General features: G+C 42.1%; 1 protein-coding gene across 8 annotated transcripts in view; it reads right to left on the bottom strand.

Moving 5' to 3' along the window:
- BEND7 (BEN domain containing 7) overlaps positions 1-22,062 on the bottom strand; it is a 47,202-nt gene that overhangs the window by 7,262 nt on the left and 17,878 nt on the right. For 5 of the 8 annotated variants that reach the window (XM_086480952.1, XM_086480916.1, XM_086480921.1 and 2 more), the window contains 4 exons: positions 19,807-19,929; positions 17,121-17,386; positions 12,714-12,939; positions 7,347-7,466 (listed from right to left, as the gene is read on the bottom strand). In XM_086480952.1, the coding sequence (XP_086337078.1) occupies positions 7,347-7,466; positions 12,714-12,939; positions 17,121-17,386; positions 19,807-19,929 (735 nt within the window). Of the gene's footprint in view, positions 1-7,346; positions 7,467-7,779; positions 7,992-11,180; positions 11,979-12,713; positions 12,940-17,120; positions 17,387-19,806; positions 19,930-22,062 lie in introns of those variants that run through there. The other 3 variants (XR_015184135.1, XR_015184134.1, XM_086480943.1) reach the window with 3 other exon arrangements.

The raw sequence follows: 22,062 nt of genomic DNA, 5'->3' as shown, positions 1-22,062 counted from the left end.
ACCCAGCGTAATTAAAAAAGCACGTAACCATGCAGGTACACAGGCAACTGCTGTGTATGCCTACGCACGCGCTTTCAACCCACAGCTTATGCAAGATCATTTGATTTAACTTAGCCCACGGTGAAGGAAGGCTAAAAGCCTAATTTGTTCATCTCGTACTTGCCACAGGCCAAGGGTATGCATAACGATAGCTAATGGGGCTCAGCAGATGTGCAGCGACTTGTCAGACTGTAGTGCCCTGGAGTGTGCACGTGAACCCCAGGTAAGTTACAGGCGTGCCTAACCTACTCAAGCTCTATTCAAAATCCTGCTACCTTTGTCTTTTGGCACTCCAGCATATTTAAGGCCTTTAAAGCATAATAAGACCTTTGACAGCACTTCAGCAGACTAGGTGCGGTCATAAAGGACCAGCCCTGTGATGTTGTACACAGTCAGAGAGGTGGATATACATCTACCCACATCCATCCATTCCATGATATCCACAGGGACCAAATCTGACCAAGGCTACAGGTGCACTGAGCAACTTAGTTCAGCTCCCACTTGAAACTAAGGTAACTGTCCTGGTCATCTCTATCACGGCTCCACACATGAGGATGTTGAGTTGTTGCCTTTATGATGATATTGTAAGAAGAACTAATCCATTAGTTTCCTAATACAGACCCATCCACCCTTGGCTCCCCATCCCTGGACCAAGAGGCTGCTCTCTCTCCCACGTGCATGGGAGTATCAGTTTGGTTTCTAGCTATAAGTTCTCTACTCAGTTCTGCAAAATTAACTGAACTAAAGAAAACAGAAACAAACTAAAACCCCTAGTACTGAGCAGCTTTCCTCCCACAGAGGGTTTAAATGGACAGCCCTGACAAGTACATGGCACAGACCTGCAAATGACTCTGTGGCACACTGGGCAGGAACAATTAAGTGCTTGGTACAGCTTACTGCAAAAACCTTGACTTTCGGAAGGACCAGGTGGCTCAATAAATGAGAAAAGGTTACCTAGGCTGGTTTGAATCTGGACGGGACTCCCAGTGATGGAAGGACTGGATGTGCAAAGGAGGAGACAGTACAGTGAAACCAGCAGCTGAGAAACAGCCAAGGGGATATATACAGCTTAAAAAATCTGGAGTGCCAGTCTGAGGCCAATTTCTGCCTATGTTATAAAGAACTACCTGCACGAAGCGATTCTGTGGCGCAGCTACTCAGCATACAAGAGACAAAGCTGTAACTGTCCCCTTGGGTTGAAGGGACCCAAGCTATGAAAATGGGGGAAGCCAGATCTGAGTGGTGGCAAGGGGCTGGAAAAGTGTTCCCTCTATCAATACCAGAGCTGGTGCCAACTAGGCTGTCCACTCAAGTGACGGGTTTTCTCGAAATCTCAGCAGCGACTCTTGAAGTAGCCCTAGAGATGCAGTTCCCTTTCTGGCTAACTGCTCTTCTTACACCTGGCTACAACGGAACTCAGAGGAAGGCAGTGATACAGAAAGAAACCAATGGAAGCTAGGAATTACTTCACTTTATCCGAAGACAAGGACTTGAGTCTCCAACTTCGCAGAACCAGCTCTGTGGATAACAAAGCTACCTGGCCATTTCAATCTGGCACAAGACTGACAGATGAGGTACAGCTCTCCACCAATTGTTCCAGTCCCGTTCCTCATGCCAGCACAAACGTTTGTATGGTCACCAAGATCAGATCTAGCTACAAACTGACAGCATCTCCACATGAATGCTTGTGCCAGCGCCAGAAAGGGAGTGGGAGCATGGCAGATGCCCGGAGAGCCTACTCACTCTTCTCAGTAGCTGCCTGAATTTGTTTTATGAAACTGGATGCATAACCACAGCTCCAGGTGAAGTATGACACAAAGGCATGACAAACACCTCGACCTCCGAACATGGATGTAAACCACCAGCTTCTCACATGTCATTCCAAGCAGGAAAGAAGGTTTGCCTTCGACAACCGCACCCAGAGACTGCCAGCCAAACTTCACTTGTCTTGAGCCAGCCTGCAAGACAAGGCAAGCAGGAATAGATCCTACTGTGGGAATTCGGAGCCTCTTTTCTGTCCTTTGCTTAGATACACCTCAGTAGCTCTTGCAAAACAAGAGCTGGTAGTAATTTCCTTAGAATTTCTTTTTTTCCCCCCAAAAAAATTCTTTAGCTTCTGATGTACATGTTTGTCTATTAAATGTACACCTGCTGGTTTGCTCCTTGGGCAGATGTACATGTATGCTCAGGGCTGGGAAGATGAATTCAGCAGTGACTCACTTTAATATTGCCATCTTTATCTACTGGCCACAAAAGCACTGCGCCACATGTTGGACTTGCGTCCTACATCCCTTCTGGCCCTGCGTGTATTGCTAAGCAAAAAATCAACCTGATCTCTGGCAAGATGTAGATACTGTATCAAAAACACAGACCAGGGAAATCAGAAGGATGGTGAGAAACAGAAAGCAAAAAACCCCTCATACGAAACAACGGAAGCAGCAGTCTGAACAAGGACGTGGGAGAAAAGGCGCATTTCCAGAAAAAAGGTAAGCGTTTTTTCTTCCTTCGTTCCCACTATTTTACACTGCAACAAGGTAACGTTAATTTTAAACAATTCAAGGATGAAGAGTCATGTCATGTAATTTATTTAAATTAATCCTGCCTGAAAAATTTCAACGTGTTTTCTAACATTGCCACATTTTCCTTTATGGAGTAGGGCAATCAAAAGCTTCCAGGTTACGCACAAGGTAATCACTTTGCATGAACAGCTCTTACCCTGTGTACTTCGGGAGTATTACTCATCCGGTATCAGCTTTCCTATCTATGCAATGGACAGCTGCTACAGAATAATGGCTTAGAGGCTCTTCAAAACATAAAAAGGGAGGAAGAACTTACTGCGAGAGATGTGTGGCCCCTGACCTACTGCTTATTAATGGATGGAGAGTTTAGCAATCAAAAGGCTTGGATGCTATGTCTGGCACAGAGGTGACATGAACAGCGAGTCAGTTCCTTCTGATTTTACCAGTTTTAAGCTCTCTAAGCTAATGGTCGACTGTCTCCTCCTGTGCTGCCACTGGCAAGGCCACCAGCCACCTACCCGTATTCTCTTTTGCAGGCTGAAAACCCGCCGCTGTAAATTACAAGGCAATTTGCATCGTAACTCACGTTGCTTTAAGAGAGGAAAGCTATGCACATGCCTTTTCCTTTGACTTCTTCCCTTCCAGGGCCACTTTGCATCCCATTCCAGCAGCCAAAAAGGTTCAGCTTCTCTGCTGGAAGAAGACAGATCTGGCACTATGAAGCTGTGCCCCAGTACATGTGCTGTTGGCATGAAATAGGACCAGTAGTCAAGGCTGAAGAATATTATCATACTCCTTAATTTTAATCCTAACATCTGTTTGTAACATTAACCTCACAGTCTCTTCTCCCCTTTGTGACAGCCAACTTGTGAAATTTTGAAAAGACTGAACAAGGCCAATAAAAATTTAATGGCGGTGACAGCTTTATTCTCAGATCTAACAAACAAAAAAAACCTACCCAAGTCTCAGATCTCAGGCAATAATCTAAAAGAACTAAGAAAAAGCCAAAGCAAAATAAATAGATTTTAAAAAAAGAATATTTTCAGCTATGAAAAATATTGTCACTGATTCAGAATGTAAATGAATTTTTATTTGGCTTAGGATAACAACCTTTCAAAATCTACACAGGGGAACTATTTTCTAGAAAGCGGAATTTTTAAGTGTTTTTTTGATTAGCCTTCTAAGCAGGGAGGTTTTCTGCCCCTCATTCTAGGAGATGAGCCAAACATGATAAATAAGGTTGAAGCTGGGCAGCACCTATGATCCAGCGATCATGATTTCATTTAATTTGGAAACACTGAGGAGAGTATGCCCTACAGAAAGAGGTATGAAAAGCAGATCCACCCCACTCATTTGCTAGAATTCTCTGAAATTATTAATATCACTGAAAGCTAGAGCAGGATTTATGTTATCAGACTGAAATAATGTTTCACAGGATAAAGCGGAGAGGGCTGCTCACAAATTCAGTATCTTACTGCCTGGTCTGAAATGAAAAACAAATCAGAGGATGTACTAAATAGCTCAGGGGAAGGCAAGCAGGATGGAAAGCCTGCCCCTCCTCTCTTAAATACTTCTGCTGTTAAAATTTAGCCCAACTCAGTGGTGACTAAAAAGTTGCCTTGTGGCTTCTGTAAAACAAACGGATCGTTTAAGCTTTCTCCATATAAAGCCTGTGCATTATGACAAACCAGAAACTGATAATTCAGTGCGATCAGGCAGCAGGGAGACACACTGGCTCAGAAAGTCTTGGGTGAATTTAGCTTAATGCTGGCTCAGCTTTGCTCTTTGGTCCCCTTAGTCTATACCCAGAAATTCAGCCAGAATGTTTCAGTGAGCAAGTGGAGGCAAAACTAAAAGGAGAATGACCTGGGAGTATGGACAGGAGCACACTCGCTTACTTGGCCTCAGCCTCTGCTCCACCAGCCACACGCAGACTGGAGGAGCTCAAGAGCTCAGCTGGAAGAGTGATGAGTCCCACAACTCAGTGGCTGCGATTCCCATAGTTTTCAGATTCTTAAAAGCTAAGTTTTGCAATAGGGAGCCCTGGGACACCTTCTCCCCGTAGCAGATCAAACCTCCCTCCGTGCCTGCCCTCCCTTCCTGTTTTGGTCTCCATTAAGTTACACACAGCTTCAACAATTTTGGTATGGTTTCACAACGAATAGTTAAAATGTGCACAGTTCCCACACAACCAATTTTATATCAGGCTAAAGCTGCTGAGGGCTGTGAGGCTATGCTACCAAACACCACAACATCCTTCCCTTGGTCCTACAGGCCTCCCCAGGCATCTGCTAACAGCCATTGTTGGGAACAAACTATGGGACTAGATGGATCTGCTGCCTGATCAGCCCTACATCCCTCATATCAGAAGCTCACGGTAGCAACACAGAAGCACTAACAAATCTGATTTCAACAAGATGAAGACGTTACTGCAACCAGCTGTCTGCTCCTGCCTCTCTGCTGTTATCTACTGCTTTGCTGTCACAAACGCTGTGGAAACTTCTTACTTGCTTCAGTGCAAGGTCAGGTTGGGTTAGCTTAAGCCACCAGTGGAGATGATAGTGGACAGTAAGGTACAGATGGCCACACTGGTGTGCTCAATCACTCCTGCTAGATCAAAAAAAGCATGTCTGCCTGTGGCCTCACGTCAGAGACAAACCAGTGCACTTCAGGGAACGGCCAGTAAACTAAACAATCAATAAAGAGCTCTTCTACCCATCTAGGTACCATGTGCTTTTTTTCAGCAAATAAACCTGAGGGGCTGCTAGGTACACTGCTCCTCACAACTCATCCACGTACCGGTTAACGAGTTGCCTTCCCTCTTCAGGCAGAGACAGATATTGGAGCCTATCTTATTCAGTCACGCTACACTCAGCTTCGCTTATTTTCCTTCATAGTCTTGCTAGCTCAGAGACAATATCCTCTGCTTAGACTCTCCCATCCTGAGAAAGAACCAGAGATGGAGGTGGCCCCGTTTGACAGGCAAAAGCTGAATGTCATTGTCATTTTAATTAATATCCTGCAGAGGCATGAAGAAAAGCAAATAAAAAAGGATGGAAGAAAATAAAAATCAAAACAAAATTAGGTCAATCCTCTTTCCCGAGGGACCTTCTGCAGACAGCCCAAGGACCCTCTGCTCCCCACATCCCGCACTGCACTCTTCACCGCATCGAAGCCTGGCATCCCACTTCCACCATCCTGTCCTGGGGGGGCACAGGCAGCCCTGGAAGGGGCAGGAAGCAGTCCTGTTGTACAACACCAGTAATCTGACACTGCCTTTAACAAGATTATCTCGTATCCCTCTCTTCTCCCTCCCCCAACACGCACAAGAAACCCTTTTCAAGGCTAGTGCTGGTTTGCTTCTCTACTCAGGGAAGCTTATGCTACTGAATAATCTGCACTCTTCTCCTCCCCCTGTGTTATTTCTGTCTCTGGGTGTTTCTCATTTTCCTCAGTCTTACGCTCTTCCCTCCTGGCATTAACAACATTGTGGAGAATGATTTCAGATGCCAGTCTAAGTGTGTGCTTCAGAGACACAGCTTTGGACAGAAAACGTTGGCTCTGTGAGGCAGGGAGCTGAAAAGGACATTTCCTGTGGTCTCGCTTACCCACCCTGTAGCCACAGGGACCATCAGCATCCCCTGCGGAGCCATCAGGTTTCCCATCCCGTCAACCCACTGACGCTAACAGGCACTTATTTGTGGTGACGGGCAGAAGGGAAGAGGGGAAAAGGCAGGCAGCTAAATACAGTAACAGTGAAGGACCGTGTTTAAGGACACTGGCACAAGTGATGTGCCTCAGACAGCGGTGTCAGATGCTCCGAGGGAGAGACAGGCAAGAAACACAACCACGAGAGAGCTTTGAGAAAACAGCAGGATGAGGAAGAGTAAGTGAAGCCTTGTATCAAGAAAGCCCTTGTAGGATAGGAGGTGTGAAGATGGGAAGGAGACTAGTTAAGGTTTGTAAAGTAATTACACGTCTCTTAATCAGTGATATTGCTTTCCCATGAATTCCACCGGGGATTCCGAGACTGCACGTTGCTGTTTGGCGCTGGAGCTCAGAGCTTACCAGCTGTCTGCTGTCGGGGCGAAAGCTTACGCTGAGCCTTCACCGCAGGCTAGTCCCAGCCCCAAGCATGAAGGTTATCCCAGCCCACGTTGAGCAGCTTTGTGCAAAACCCTACCTACATCACCTGCTACCCACTGCTGGCAAGCTCCCTCCCACGTATTGCTGAACCTTTCTGGCCCAACCAGGGTGGGTGGGGGTTTTTTTGTTGGTTTTGGGTTTTGGTTTTTTTTTTTTGCTACAGTGATGTCAATTCTTTCACAAGGAATGTGAGAAAACTCATCTGTCCTGCCAGACACATACAGTTTAGAGGGAAAGGTCACTTGGGTTATGTCTTAACAGTTCAGTGAGTGGCTTGTCAGAGCAAATAACACAGAATTAAAAAACTTCTACCTGCAACCCTGGATAGATCGGCTATTTGAGGACTCAGATTTCATCAAACACTGGGAAGAAGAGTTTGGGTGCTAATAGAAAGGGGTTAGAGACAACATTTGATAAAGACTCAAAGTTTACTTGGCTGCAAAGACAGCTCCTAAACTTGATACCATAGAAAACATAAAGAAACACTGTACTTTACACAGAAACCTGTTAAAATCTTACAGGTCTAATTTTCATAGAGTGTACAGCCTTACAGTCACCAAGAAAAACTTCTGTGGATACAAAGGCTGTGTTTAAGTGTTTAAACTTACAGTCACATTTTGTTCCTTATATTTTTACACATACCTGAGCCTCTTTTTAATCGTCTTCTTGCAAGTTTAATTTGATCCTGAAGAATCTGGACCCAGTCCCTAGGACCAGGAAGTTTATCCACGTGGTTAGCAGTGCAGTATTTTTCTGTAAAGACTGAAATAAAAAGATACCATCTTTTTGAAATGTGCCACCAGAATGGAGAAAAGGAGACTGGAGAGGATTATAAACTAAATATATCAAATTATCTACTTATCAAAAAGCATTTAAATGGCCAAATCTAGGACTGTGAGAACAGAGTACAACTCAGCGTTGCACAAGTTTATCATTTGGAAGTCATTTGTGTGTATAAATATCACTGTAATACCATAGTTATTACTTATAAAAGCTTATTCCAGAGCAATGGTCTACATCCGACATCTTCCATTCATGAATTTCACACAAAAACATCACAGAAAAAATAGTGTACTTTGAACTGAGCCTCCAGATGCGGCAGGCACTTCTAAATGCTGCCTTCCATATGGTACAAGCAGAGAGCTGAAGATCTGGTCATTTGGTGGCATCTTGGTCAGGTTCCTAAGGCTGCAGCCAAACTGATGAAAGACAGAAGTCCTGTCACTGTGGAAATCTCTACAGTTCTCCTACTGCCAAACCAGACGGAATAGAATTTTTATAAAGCTACTGAAAAAAAAAAAAATCCATTACTGAGAAAAAAGCAGTATCCTACAGGCCCAATTTTGTATTTTGTACAACTGGCACATAGAGGGTCAGCATTATCTTTAATTCCATATTTACTGCAAACGTAGCAATGTCATACAAAAAATACAAAATTATAAATGGACTGAAACTGATGCAATTGATTTTCATCACACAACCGAGAGGTGTGCAAAAAATAAACAAGAGCAGAAATGGAAAAAATATTATTACTGTCAGTATTGCTATTGTAGTCTTGGTCAGAGGTCTCAGAGCCCAATGTCCAATTATGACTGGCAAACAAAGAGAGAAAACTGGTCCCAGCTCAAGGAATTTGTAATCCTTGAGAATAAATGTCACACAAATGGGACGGGGAAGCACGCCACACAGAATTACAATTTCAGTATTTTTATACACATGCTTTTGAAACATCACTAGCTGGTAAGTATAAGGGGACCCTCCAAACTCTATCCATGTTAACAACTTCACAAAACCACTGCATGAAAGTTATTAGCAGTACTTTGTAGTCTGATCAGCAGGGACACCAGATCAACTCTGAGGGCTTCCCAGAGAAGTCAGTACAGCCCCACACATTGCCAGTGTCCGATTTGCAACAATTACGGTCTCTCTGAAGGCAGAAATAATCTTCCACTTCTGAATCTATACGGTACCTGACACAAAGGGAACCTGATCCATGGCTTAAGACTCGTACTTACTTCAAACACACAACTGCAGCTCCCGCTTGTGACCAGGGCCTGGGGACAATCTATGACACCAGGCTGTACCCAGGCCACCCACTGCAGGTGCCTACTGTGGGAATTACGAGTACTGCCCGCCGTTGCCTGCACAGAAAGTCAGAGTCCTGCAGCCTTGGAGAGCCAATATATTAACTTGCTTCTCTAACTTGCTTGTTCTTCTCTTGGACGAAAGTCAAAATAGCTTTGATTGCTCAACGTGTGTTAGTGAAACACCAACACAGACAAGAAAGAATAGGAATGCAATAGGAAGGAGGCAGGAGAAGTGGGATCTTCCCTTTCTAGTCCAACTGAGCTGTATGGTGCAAGCAACCCCCCTATTGTAGAATCATAAACTGGTTTGAGTTGAAAGGGGTTTTTAAAGATCATCTAGTCCAACCCCCCTGCCATGAGCAGGGACCATCTTGCACTACACCAGGTACATCAGGTTGCTCAAAGCCTTGAACAAGGTCCAAGCTGACCTTGAACACTTCCAAGGATGGGGCAGCCACAACTTCTCTGGGAAATCTGCTCCAGTATCTCATCACCCTCATCATAAAAAAAAAAAAAAAAAGGTCTTCCTAATGTCCAATCTGAACCCACACTCTCTCAGTTTAAAACTGCTGCTCCTTGTCCTGTCACTACAGGCTCTGGTAAAATGTGCCTCTGTCTTTCTGATAAGCCACCTTTAAGTACCAGAAGGCTGCAATAATGTCTCCCTGGAGCCTTCTCTTCTCCAGGCTGAACAACCCCAACCCTCCCAGCCTTTCCTCACAGGAGAGGTGTTCCAGCCCTCTGATCAATTTTGTGATCCTCCCCTGGATCTGCTCCAACAGGTCCATGCCCTTCTTATGTTGGGGGGTCCCAGAGCTGGATGCAGTACTCCAGGTGAGGTCTCACCAGACTGGAGTAGAGTGGGAGAACCACCTCCCTCGACCTGCTGGCCACGTTTTTTGTGATGCAGCCCAGGATATGGTTGGCTTTCTAGGTTGCAAGTGCACATTGCCGGCTCATATCTAATTTTTTGTCCACCAGTATCCCCAAGTTCTTCTTGGCAGGGCTGCTCTTAATCCACTTATTCACCAGTCTGCACTGATACTGGGGATTGTCCACCCAGTTGCAGGACCTTGCACTTGGCCTTGCTGAACCTCATGAGGTTCACATGGGCCCACTCCTCAAGCCTGCCAAGGTCCCTCTGGATGGCATCTCTTCCCTCTAGCAAACCAACTGCATCACTCAGCTTGGTGCCACCTGCAAACTTGCTGCCTATGACCAGGTCGGATGGAGCCTTGAGCAGCCTGGTCTAGTGGGAGGTGCTCCTGCCATGGAAGGGGGGTTGGAACTAGACGATCTTTGAGACCCCTTCCAACCGAAACCATTCTGTGATTCTATGTCATTGATGAAGATATTATCCCAGTACGGATCCCTGAGGGACACATCACACTTACATCTGAATGCAGCTCATCGATTTCTGCAGGGAAGGACTTCACTGGCTGGATTTCTAGTCAATGACATAAGTGAAAAACAACCACTTCTGGTCTTTTTTTCTTTTTTTTTTTTTTTTCCCCCATCCTTTTTCCCTCAATTCTGAGTGAAAGATTTATGCGACTCACAGGAGAAACTGATTGCCCAGGAGAAACACAGCAACTGATTCAACAAGTGCCACTGAATACTCAAAGTCAAAAGAAAGGATTTGTCCCCAGCTAATCATCCTGTTGCAGAAGCGTTAAATTACTCGTAAGGACAGCAGTTAAAAATGTTTTCAGGCACGAAGAGTGATTTTCAAGCAAACAGTCCCTCCTTTTAAGTTCTCTGCACGTTTTTGTCATGAATGTAGCCTTTTATCCACTTCTGCATCGCTGTCATGGAAAAGGACTAAAAGTGCCACTAAAGGGTATCTGGGCACGTGGTACAGGCATGTCCTAACGATAATAATGCAAACAACATGATGTTGTTCTTGCGAAGATTTCATACTGGCTCAGTTATTTCTTGGAATAAATGAAACCACAGTGTCCGATAGGCCAGCTCGCTGGAGGGAAGAAGGGTGCTATTGGAGCCAGGCTGAGTAAAGATCCACCGGACGTCAGCCCTTGGCATCTTATTCCATCACAGCTTTTAGGGACGGGCTCCCCTACCAGGGATCAGGCACTAGGCATTTGGGCAATACTGTAAATGCCAATAAAGATGACTGTTATTACAGTGGTACCTAGTAGTACCATCACAGATTAAATTTATCTGTCGGAACTACAACTCCCCCCTTTCTTCTCGCAAACTCGAGGGTAAAAGTTAAACCAAGCCTCAGAATTTGCTCCAGCAATACGAGCTTAGCTACTGAGAAACACTGTTCACTGTAACGACTGCTATTTTAATAGTGCTGCTGCATCTACCGAAAAACATTACTTTTATCACAGAGCTGCTCAAATTAGAGGGTTTTTTTAAAAAAGTAATTTTGAACTCCTTTTTCTTATTATTAGGAAGCTATTTATTAAAGCTTTTAAGGAAGAATGAGAAAGAGATAAGAGTGAATCAACTTCAGATTTCTGCAGATTACTGAGCTCAAGAAAGGAAGATACAAAAAAGTGTTTGTGTTTGAAACCTAATCATAAGCACAACTGTAAGAAAGTCTGCCAGCAACTCTGTAACATGTGTTAGGAGTATGACGTAGCCACAACATATACTTTATCACAGAATTGCACAGGTTGAAAGGGTCCTCTGGAGGTCTCCATGTCCAGCCTGGTGCTCAAAGCATGTCCAACTAGATTATGATGCTCTGGACTGTGACCGGTCAAGTTTTGAGTATTTCCAGGGATGGAGATCCTGCAGCCCCTCTGAGTCCCTATTCCACTGTTCAATCGCTCTTATGCTGAAAAAGCTTTTCCTTACATCACGTCGAAATTTTCCATGTCCGATGCCTCTTGTGCCTCTGAGAAGAGCCTGACTCCATCTTCCCTACGCCATCCCATCAGGTAGCTGCAGACAGCAGTAAGGTTTCTCTCGGATCATCTTCTCTGCAGTTCTCTCAGCCCCTCCTCATACGTCACTCCACATACATACTTCACCGCTTACCTGATTCAGTACCATAAGTCTTGGTGGCTCTCCACTGGACTCACACCAGTATGTCAATGTCTTTCTCACATGGGAAAAGGGGGTAAAAGTGGACAAAGAGGTGGCTGAAAAGGTTCCTCTGCCTCCTTTTGCTGCCAACGGACTTCTAGAAGGTCTTCTCATTGCCTTATGTCTCCTAGGTTAGCAATCTGTACCTCAGGACAAATCACAGCCTCTAACATAAGCTCTACTTTGCAATGCAGCCTGTTTTTCAGTAACTTGGGTATTTCCCCTACTAGATCAGATTTCAAAATAACAGAATCTGGTTCAGAATCTCTGGCCTAGTATCAGCTCTTTACATGTTGCGATCACAGTGTTTGAAGGTACACGTGTTCTTCTGGAAGACAGAAAGCTGTGATCGCTAAGAAAAAACACCCAGCACAGGATCCTCACACAACTAAGAAATTTGCTCCCACAAGCACCACCACCGTACTTAGGAGCCTCAAACTCACCTCAGCCCCAGTATTATCTTCCTCCATCTCTCCCCAATCCACCCACCAACTACTAAACTATTTAGAGAGCAGACACAGTCAGAAGCAGTACAAGCCTCAGAATTTTGATTGAAGCGGATCAGTTATACTGTCATTATGTTTTCAAGATTTCTTTGCGTCTCTGATATCCGGAAAAAAAATCTTATATGAACATTGAGTTTCTAACCTTAGAGCCTGACTTCAGAAACTGGGATCATTGGCTTAAAATTAACACAAGCTGTCCCCGTAGAAGCTATTTTTAACAAGTGAATGAAAGGGAATAAAAATAAGACTGCATATTTTAATAGACCTAACACACGTCAGAAATTCTAATCCCCTTACACTCTCCTTAGCTGAGAATATGTTCTAATTACACATATGAGAGAAAGCAAAAAACGTACCTTTTATTGCACCCACAATATTTTGGTCTAGTCCTTTCCGGTTGTCATTGAGCCCTCTTTTCCTTTTGCCATTTGGTAAAGAGTTCGCCAAAGTCTTGTCATCAAAAAATGCACAGACCAGCTTCCTAAAGAGCAGACTTCCTGAGCGAGTATAGTTTGATAATATAGAGTCCAGTTGAGATTTAGGCATGAAGACGTCAAAGCCTTCTGCAAGTTGCACTTCTGGCTACCAAAAGAATACAAATGTTTTAATTAAATGAGCATTCAAAGACATTATTCTATTTCAATCATGCATCTGGTGAGACTTTACAATCACTCAACCGAACTACGAATCTTTTCCCAGCTATTCAGTACCACAGCAGCCTACTTCATTGAAATCAAACCTCATCAGTGAATAAGTACCTTAAAAGGCAAATCAAATAATCATACTCATGTCTAGCCACTGTAATAGTTAACAATTACCGACATTATTTCTAGGCGTATGGCTAACAAAAAGAAAAGAGATACCTTTCAATATCAGATAATAATGACAAACCAGAGGATCATCCCAGAGCAATTCTCCTACGCAATGCTTTTTGGACATTTATCTAACCATTTTATGGACTTGTTTCACTACCAAATGATGTGAATAAGAGTGCTGAGGGGCAGCCAGGCATTTCCAAGAGGCACAAATGCAGGGCTACCGGCCCGTTCCACATGGTTTCCCAAAAGTGCTTCCAGCATAGAATACAGCCCATATGAGCAGAAGCTGATGATGAGTTTGAGGTTGCCCTTGGAGCCAGCACTTGCTGATCATCCATTTCTCCCTCCTTTTCATATTCCCAAAATGCATCTTTAGAAGAGGATGATGTCAGATAGACAACTTATTTCAGCGCAAAAAAACCTCAGTGGTAAATCACTGGGATTTAGGTAACTGCTAGAAAGTGAGATGGAGGGGAAGAAGAGGAAACAAAATCATCCTGCATTTCACAAGAGTCTTGTCTCAAGTACATTGTGGGCCAAAGCAGACAAAGGCCTTCAAGGAAATCCCCTTGCTAAGTCTTTTTGCTGCCCCTGTCTGTACATATCAGAAATTACATGAACGATATTTGCAGTATTTTCTTCTGCGACTACCATACAGTGCTTACACAAGAAACCTGTATGGAATAATTATCTATCTAGAATCAACATCTATCACAAATAAACTAATATTTTTAAGATATTATCTGGAATTTGGCAACAGGGGAAAAAAAATCACTGGTCACGATGTGAGAACATGAGCTAACATTACAGCCTTGCTCCTAATAACTTGCTCTTTTTTTCCCCTACCTGAAAATATATCCACCAGTGATGGTGTGTTTTCAAAGATGTTTACAGAGCAAGAGCAAATGCCATCTCCCATCAATCACCTGCAAACGTCTTGAGTCTAGACAGAAGAAAGGGCTGCCAATCTCAGAAGGATTTGGCTGTGTAACTTTTCCCATGGATTTTTAAAAATCAGTATCAAGAGAGTTACAGCAAGCAGAGTATTTTCAAAGCATATACTATCATTGGCTATGCATCTGTATTGTGCTATAAAAGTGAAGATTACAATGCTTTGGGAAGCCAGGATGAAGAATCTTAAAATATGCAGACAGTAATAATAATAATAAAAAAATTTTAAAAAGCACCTAAGTTTCTCGGCTTTTTCTGGATGAAAAGTTGTTTTTTACCTTGAGAACTTTCAAAATGCTGGATCTAGCAAAACAGAGTTACACTATTTGACATGTGGCAATCTTCTGGTGTAGGTGGGGTTTTAATATGTTACTTCTAAACTTTCTGGCGACAGAAAATATTTTCAAGAGTAACTAAATGTGGGCCAAGTTTACAACTTGGGAAAAATTCTACTTCATGTTAATCAAAACCCAGAAAGCAGTTGTCACGGTGATGAAGGCATCCTATCCTATTCTGTTACTTGGGTCTTGGGTCTTATGATAGCAATCTAAGACGACCTCGATGATAGGAGATGCCTAGAGCAGACAACTCACCTTCACTTACACAGCTGTAAAATGCATTTCAAACCTTACCTGTGCACCAGCGTGGAGAAGTCAATATTATTTTAGTTTTGACTATTTTATTCTTGTGATAAGAATCAACTTGTCTATCAGCAAAATAATCTGAAGGCAAAACACTGATTTATTCTTGCTTTCCTTTAGTAGTAAACTATTTTTCAATCAAAGACAATCAGTACCTAATTGAACTTTATGATCACTTTGAATGTGATTTCTCAAAAGGAAAAGCATTCGTTAGTAGATAATGATCATGGCATAAGGAACTGGTGGGTAAACTATTCGTGTACAATAAAATAAATAAGACCTAAATGCCAGAGGCTTTTGCTGTGCTAAAATTAACAGGCAGTGAATTAGATTTAATCCTAGACATTTTAGTACATTGTACTATGTAGATTAGAAATGATTAGGTTATAAATGAAATATTGCAACAGTAAAACAAACACAAGAAAGTTTAACTAAGAGTAACAGATCACTACATTTAAAGAGCAGGTTCTCTGATTCACAGGCCGGATTAAGAGCTGTCCCCACAAAGACTTTCCCCACCTCCATAAGTAGCAGTATTTCATCTCAGCAAATCTGAACTAATTGCACTGGTTTCCATAGCCCCAATTTTATACATGTTAAACGGAGATTTTTCTTAAAGTTCGATAAATGTTGGCAAAATAACAGCGGCGACAGTCCTGGCGTATGGCACAGCACACACTACAGACAACCCGTGCAATATTCTCAAGGGAACATTTATTTATGGTGCTGCGTAAAATGTCTTTCACTTTTTTCAGCCACTCGGACACGCTGGTCCTCAGCACACTAGAGATGTTCATGAATAAACAGAAAAAGATAATGCCACCATTCATTCTGAAATAAGTAACTTTCTTTTGCCTTCTCAAAATGTTTAAGGTCACATTTTATTTTCACTGTTAAATATATCTATTTTCAGAACTCAACTGTTTTCTTTCCAAAGACAAAACAAAATCAATTTGTTTGTCTCCGTGTTCTGGCTTCGTAAATTTAGTCAAACAACTATTGTGGCAAGCAGGGGCCAAAGCATGGGAGGGCAGATGAGGACCTGATTTATGAGCCACACATTTTCTATTCTTTTTTTTCCTTAGGTCAAATTGGCACCTACAAAGAATTGTGTCCAGCGATGGAACACATTCATAAAGCCAAATTAAATTCCATTGCAAGTAGAAAACTGTTTTCAAAACCGTGTTTCAAGCTGAAAACAGTGCTACAAGCAAAGAAAAATTATAAGCACAAATTGTGTACTGGAGATAAATTACCAGTCCCTCCCCAAACCATTCCCTCAAACAGAACTGAGCATAATAGTACAAAAGGAAAACCTCCGAATAAGCATCAAACTAGTTACTCTGCATCACTACTCCGACTCTGTGGCATGAGACTGCAACCTAATTAGTGGTGTGGCTTGCATCTCTACAACTGAATTATCATGACTGCTCTTTATTACTAGTTCCCACTTCCAGAAAGGTGGAATATTATCTGCTGCATTGTTTCATTTATGCTTATTGATACTGAATTTAATTACGTTTTTCTAGCTCACAGTACTTAGGAAATTGGAAACTGCCTGCTTAAAATTAAAAATGTATTAGAGAAATTAATGATCAGTTTACTTATCATTGAACTGGTTCAGATGACATCTATCTGGGCATTAAACAAAAGCAACCAGCCACTAGATACATGAAAATTCTATGGTTGTGTACATGTCACATGAATCAAGAAAATATGCTCATTGCAATTTTACATGTGAAAAGTACGTATTTTTATAGTGGGAAATTTTGATCCCTTTAGTCACACTGACATTGTCAACAGCATCAAGGGCCTCATCCAGCAACCACAGCGATGAAGACCAAATGACCCGATTCAGCAAAGACGGAGGTATGAACTTCAGAGAGGAGAGGAGTCCCCTGAAGCCAGTGAGACCAACCAGGCATGAAACACAGCACATAAATACACCATGGCAAGATAAGGGCATACGTGTGGACTACGTGTGCTCCTCAGCAAATGACAGGGTAGTGAATGGTTTATGCAGGCAGCACTTTTCACAGCTCCTGATCTCATGGTGGCTCTTGGCAAGAGAAGGGATGAAGAACAAGTTTCCACTCAAGCTCAAACCACAGGCAGCCTTGAACTCAAGGGAGAACTACACACTCAGGAAAGTTGAAATAAAAACCCACCCAAAACTTTGTAACCAGCACTCCCCACGTCTAACCCTCCGTCTCCATTCAACCCTACTCAAGATTTGCTCGTTTAGTCTAACAAGAAGTGGAAAACACACATCAACCTGACTTGAGAACCAACTCTCCTGAATGAGTTAGTGCTTTTAAATCCTACGATCCCACCTATTCAAATATTAACTTACATCTGATGAAGCCGATTCAAGGATAATTCCAAATCCTGAAATAGGGGTTTCTGGTTTTAGGGGGGGTTCAACTGCTTGCAGACTTGATCGTTCCAAGTTTGCTGATAGCTTCTTTTCGTTTTCTGCAGAGCTGGGTTTCTTATTCACGGTAATTGGTTCAACAGTTTTGAGGGGCAGTTTTTTCTTTTTATTTCTCTTTCTTGATATTGTTGACTTTTGTGCACAAATCAGAGGAACAGGAGGCTGCTGTCTGTTTTGAGTCCCAACTGAATGAAAGAAAGTAATGAATTAAATGTATAGGCCAAAGCACATGTATAACCACACAGACGCACCTGCAATACTGAACTGATCGTCTGGGTAAGTGGCATGGTTTTCAGGGTTGTCCCTGGATGTGAAACAGTTATGTTTTATCACCTTTGCATAATTTTCCAATCTGTACAACGGGGATACTGACACTGAGCTCCACTACCGAGGTTTTTCAAGACATACTGATGAATAGCATTTTAGGAAATTAGGAATACATGATTCTTTTTCCTAGAGGCCACTGGATGGCTGGCGACATGAGGGACTTAAGCAATGATTAATTTGTACACCCTCTTGAATGACTGAGAATCTCATTGTCTTTGAGCAACTTTTCCTGATAAAGTAAGATAATACAAGTGGTAATGCAATTATGGTTATTTTTATGAATGTAGTCACCAAGTTAATTAGCTCAGCAAGAACATTTCAAGTACCATTATGTCAAGAATGAGTGAAAACAGTATTCAATAGTGTAATTTCGGGGAAAAAAAGTAACCCAAAGTTGCATCAGTTTGTTTTGCTGCTACAAGGGAACTGATAGTTCATGTGTTACCTCCGAAACCTAAGACACTATATTTTATATTTATCAGTATTTTGCATTTTCCAGTATCCACAATCGTTTGTATAAAGTAAGGCACCAGTCCTGAACCTGTGTCAATGTGAGTGAGTCCTCCAGCAGAACGCTATGCAGATACAATTATGTCTGGATGAATCAGTAAGATCAAGGTCCAAACAAAAAAAGCCAAAAGTGCTACACATGCAAATCAAACTCATTTGAGCTATAAGTGAACTACAAATAGTCCTCATCTACAAAGCTTGAGGAAAAAACCAAACCTCTTAATACTGTTTACTAAAAGATTTCTGGGATATTTCATTTCCAGCAAGGATTTACAAAACCGTAATTTGGAGTTTATCATTTAGACAGAGGGTGTTTGAATGCTAAAATAAGCTATTACACTTTCACTTATATGTTTGCATTTTAGTTTTCTTTTTCTTTTAGCAACAAAAATGCAGAATGATTTTTTTTTTCTCTGCAACACCATCATTTCGTGCCTACCAGAAAATACAAACTATTCCCAGTGAATCAAGAGATTCACTAATTAACAAGGTACTTACACCGTAGACACATAATAAATATGAAATGTTCCTGCTATTGAGAAGCCAGCTCTTCTGGTGTAAACGTCAGTTCTGTACCTCTCACCCACAAGTCATTTTTAATCATGCATGTAATTTCAATGAAATTGGTGCAACTGCATAAAGAACTCCCTGCCCCAGCAAAGATTGTAAAATCAGGCCTTCATGTTTTCTTTGTAAATCGATGACTTTTAGAAAAGCATTTTAATGTGTATCAACTGATATTACAAAACCTGTCTGATCCTTTCCATTGCTCACTCAAGCATTACATGCCGTGGAGACAAGGAGTTTAGTCAGCCCTTCACTCCACCCATATTTCAGTTAATTACTCAACACTCCCTTTTCTTACAGAAGTCTTATCCAGCCACTCTAAGAGAAAAACCTCCATGGCTCCACTCTCCATCACTCACGCTGGATGGGCAACTCAATCTACAAAAAATCTCCTCATCAGTACCGACACTAATTTTTTGGAAGCACAGAGGCTGCAGCTTCACAGCAAGCTATGATGACCTACCCAACTCCTAGCTGCCAAGGTCTCTTTATCTTGTTGGCTCTAGTGCTCTTCTGGCTCTGCACTGTTGGGTTTCAGCTCCCAACCTATTAGAAAACTAGACTCAATAGTTTTCCCCAATGTACAGATTATTGCTGGTTCAGCCAGTAGAAAGAACTGGTAAACCAGCCTGAAGAAGGGTGGAGGCCACAGCACGCAGCAGCTAGCTCAACTGAGGCTACCATGGAGCTCTAACTTTGAATGCAGTGTTATATAATAACTTTAAGTGGCCTTCAATTTTTTTTTTTTACCCCTAAGATTAGTGCACTGGTAAGCAGGCAACAGGTAAAGTAGCATTTTGCACCCCTGGATGAATACACTGTGAAAACAAACCGGGGGTGTTTACGGCATATTGACCTACCCACTCAGCTCCCATTGCTAGAGTACCTAATCGCATTAGATTTTTTTTAAATTTATCCTTCAAAGATTCCCACAAGATAATATCCCACGTTACAAGTAAGGATCTGAGAATTAAAAATTACATGTCCAAGAAGCCTGTGAAAACTTGACTTTGAACATGTCAAGAGAGCAGGTTTTTCTAAGTCTCCATGTAGCTTTCTGTCTTTACTAGACCATTCCTCCTAACAAGAAGATCATAGAATAGTTTGGGTTGGAACAGACCTCCAAAGATCATCTAGTCCAACCCCCTGCAATGAGCAGGGCCATCTTCAACTAGATGCTTGTCACGGATATGCATTGTACCTGCTTGAATCTGCATCAATTTTCGCATGGTCTTGAGCTCTTGAAGAATAGCCTGTAGGGTGGACTGACAATTACACGTACAGCAGTTTGGTCCAACTGATGAATTCACTATTGGGATTTCTCCTGAAAGAGAGAGGAATGAAACAGGGGAGAGATGAATGTAACCCACACAAAAACACCCAAACAATGATTACCAGCAGGCATTTGAAGCTACTATCAATATACCTGATCATGAAATTACATCTAAAGCAAGAAAGCAAGTAATTTTCAACACGGTCCCTTTTAAGAAGGGGGCCACTAGTTTTTACCCAATTACTAGTCTGTGCAATTACATATGGTAGGGGATGCAACGTTACACGGGCTGGAGAAGACTGCTCAGAGCGTGGAATACAATACACTCTTCACAGCAGGGCTCTCTATTGTCAGGCTAGTTCATCTTGAATAACAATAGCACCAAACCTCATTATAAACATACTCACTTTGTCACACACACACACAAAAAAAGCCCATCTCCTGGAACAGTCTTACAAAGAACGAAGACAGCCTGTGTAACAAAGGTTTATCCTGTACATTAAATGAGGGCCTAAGAATTTTTAAACTGTTTGAATGTTGCATGTGACTCTATACCATGTGAAGAATTGAGAATGAAAATAAAATACCCTATTCAGAGACAAAAAAAAACCCAAACAAAAAAAATTCCCCAACAGGATGGAAAAGAACTACCAGCAAGGAAAACTTTCATACCTGCTCTTCTGTTTGCTAGGGTGGGATTGTTTTCTACAGCATGTTTAATAATAATTTAATAAAATTTAATGTTTTCCAGTGCTGTGACCTACAAGATGGGCTTTCTGTAGCTTCCCTTTGAGAATTAATACAGTAGTTCAACAGATTCTTCTTCTCTAGCAATTCTTACTAGTGTTTAACCAAATTTATACACTTCCAGTTCTAGCCCATAGCAGTGCTTTTATTGCTGCCTTGCTCTCCAGAAGTTTTGCATTATAGATCCAGGCTGCAACAGCTGGGAGATTTCAAGCTTTACCTGAATAGTTGCATCCTGCACCTTAGTTTACATTGGCTGTATCCCTAGCTTTAACTCTGCAAATAAAAATTTCAAAATTCAACAAAAGACCTAGCGGTATCTGCTTGAACCTGAGGCGAGATGGGATGCAACCGCCTTCATTTCAAAATGTGCTTACAGTCATTTAAATTGATGGCTATTTTACTGCTCATCAAAGCATGCAAGAGGAGGGATGATCATTTTATGAAGATAGGTACAAACGGATCTAACAAAAATCATCTTGCTTGGTGTCACAGGTGGTGGACTTCAGAGAGCATATTTCCCTTTTTCTTCCACAGCCTGACAGTTATCAGGGGCCCTTTAATCATTACCTAGCTAAAGTGAACATAAGCAACTCATTTAATCTTCGCTCATAAATCCTCCCATGTTTCGTTATTACTTTTGCTCTCCTCTGAAGCCAAACCAGTTTATTAATAACTTTTTACGTTTGGCTTGTGTTCTTTCATCAGAGCTCCCTGATGTCAGACCCACACAGATCCCCTGACTTCAATCCTCATTTTAAATGGCCGAAAATCTGGCCGCCGCTAAATCACTCCCACCCTTTCATAGTTCTTCGAGTGTGTCCCTCCATCCTCAAATCTCCCTTCCCAAGCACTCATTCTCTACCTCCTTCCATTCAGTCCTTCAGCTCTGAAGCAACATCTATCAGACTTGAGCAAACTGGTGGTCATTCTCCCAAAAGTGAGCTACTTGTGAAGCTAAACTGATGCGTCACTTAAAGATTGTTGACATCTTCTGGGTGTCGCTCTCCTTTCCTCAGATAGTTTTAGATTGTCCACACTACTGCAATTACAAATGTCAGTATTTTAAAATATCATCCATGGACAAAAGCTGTTAATACCGCATTAGGATAAATGGAGCAGTTTAAGGATCTCTGCAAATCTAGCAAATATGAATGCAATAGTTCCACTGGCTTCTTCTCTCCAAGGTTTCAGCTGTAAATAAAACAACTTTTTAGAAGTAAAAAGCCATCTGTGAAACAGGCCGAGAGTGTCAACTTAAAACAGAAAGAGGTTACTGACTCAGCAGGACTCTGCCTAGTTTGATCTCACCCTTCCTTTGTACGTTGTCTATTCACTGAAAGTTCCTTGGGGCACCGATGGGATTTTATCTTTTGAATGATCCATAAAGTTTTTAGCCCATTGTTACATGTACAGAGGGAAAAAAAAAAAAAAAGT

This window comes from Leptosomus discolor, chromosome 1 (genome assembly GCF_034619465.1).
Source record: "Leptosomus discolor isolate bLepDis1 chromosome 1, bLepDis1.hap2, whole genome shotgun sequence".
Taxonomy (NCBI): domain Eukaryota; kingdom Metazoa; phylum Chordata; class Aves; order Leptosomiformes; family Leptosomidae; genus Leptosomus; species Leptosomus discolor.
The sequence above is the reverse complement of the archived record's forward strand: the minus strand, read 5'-3'. Positions and strand labels throughout refer to the sequence as shown.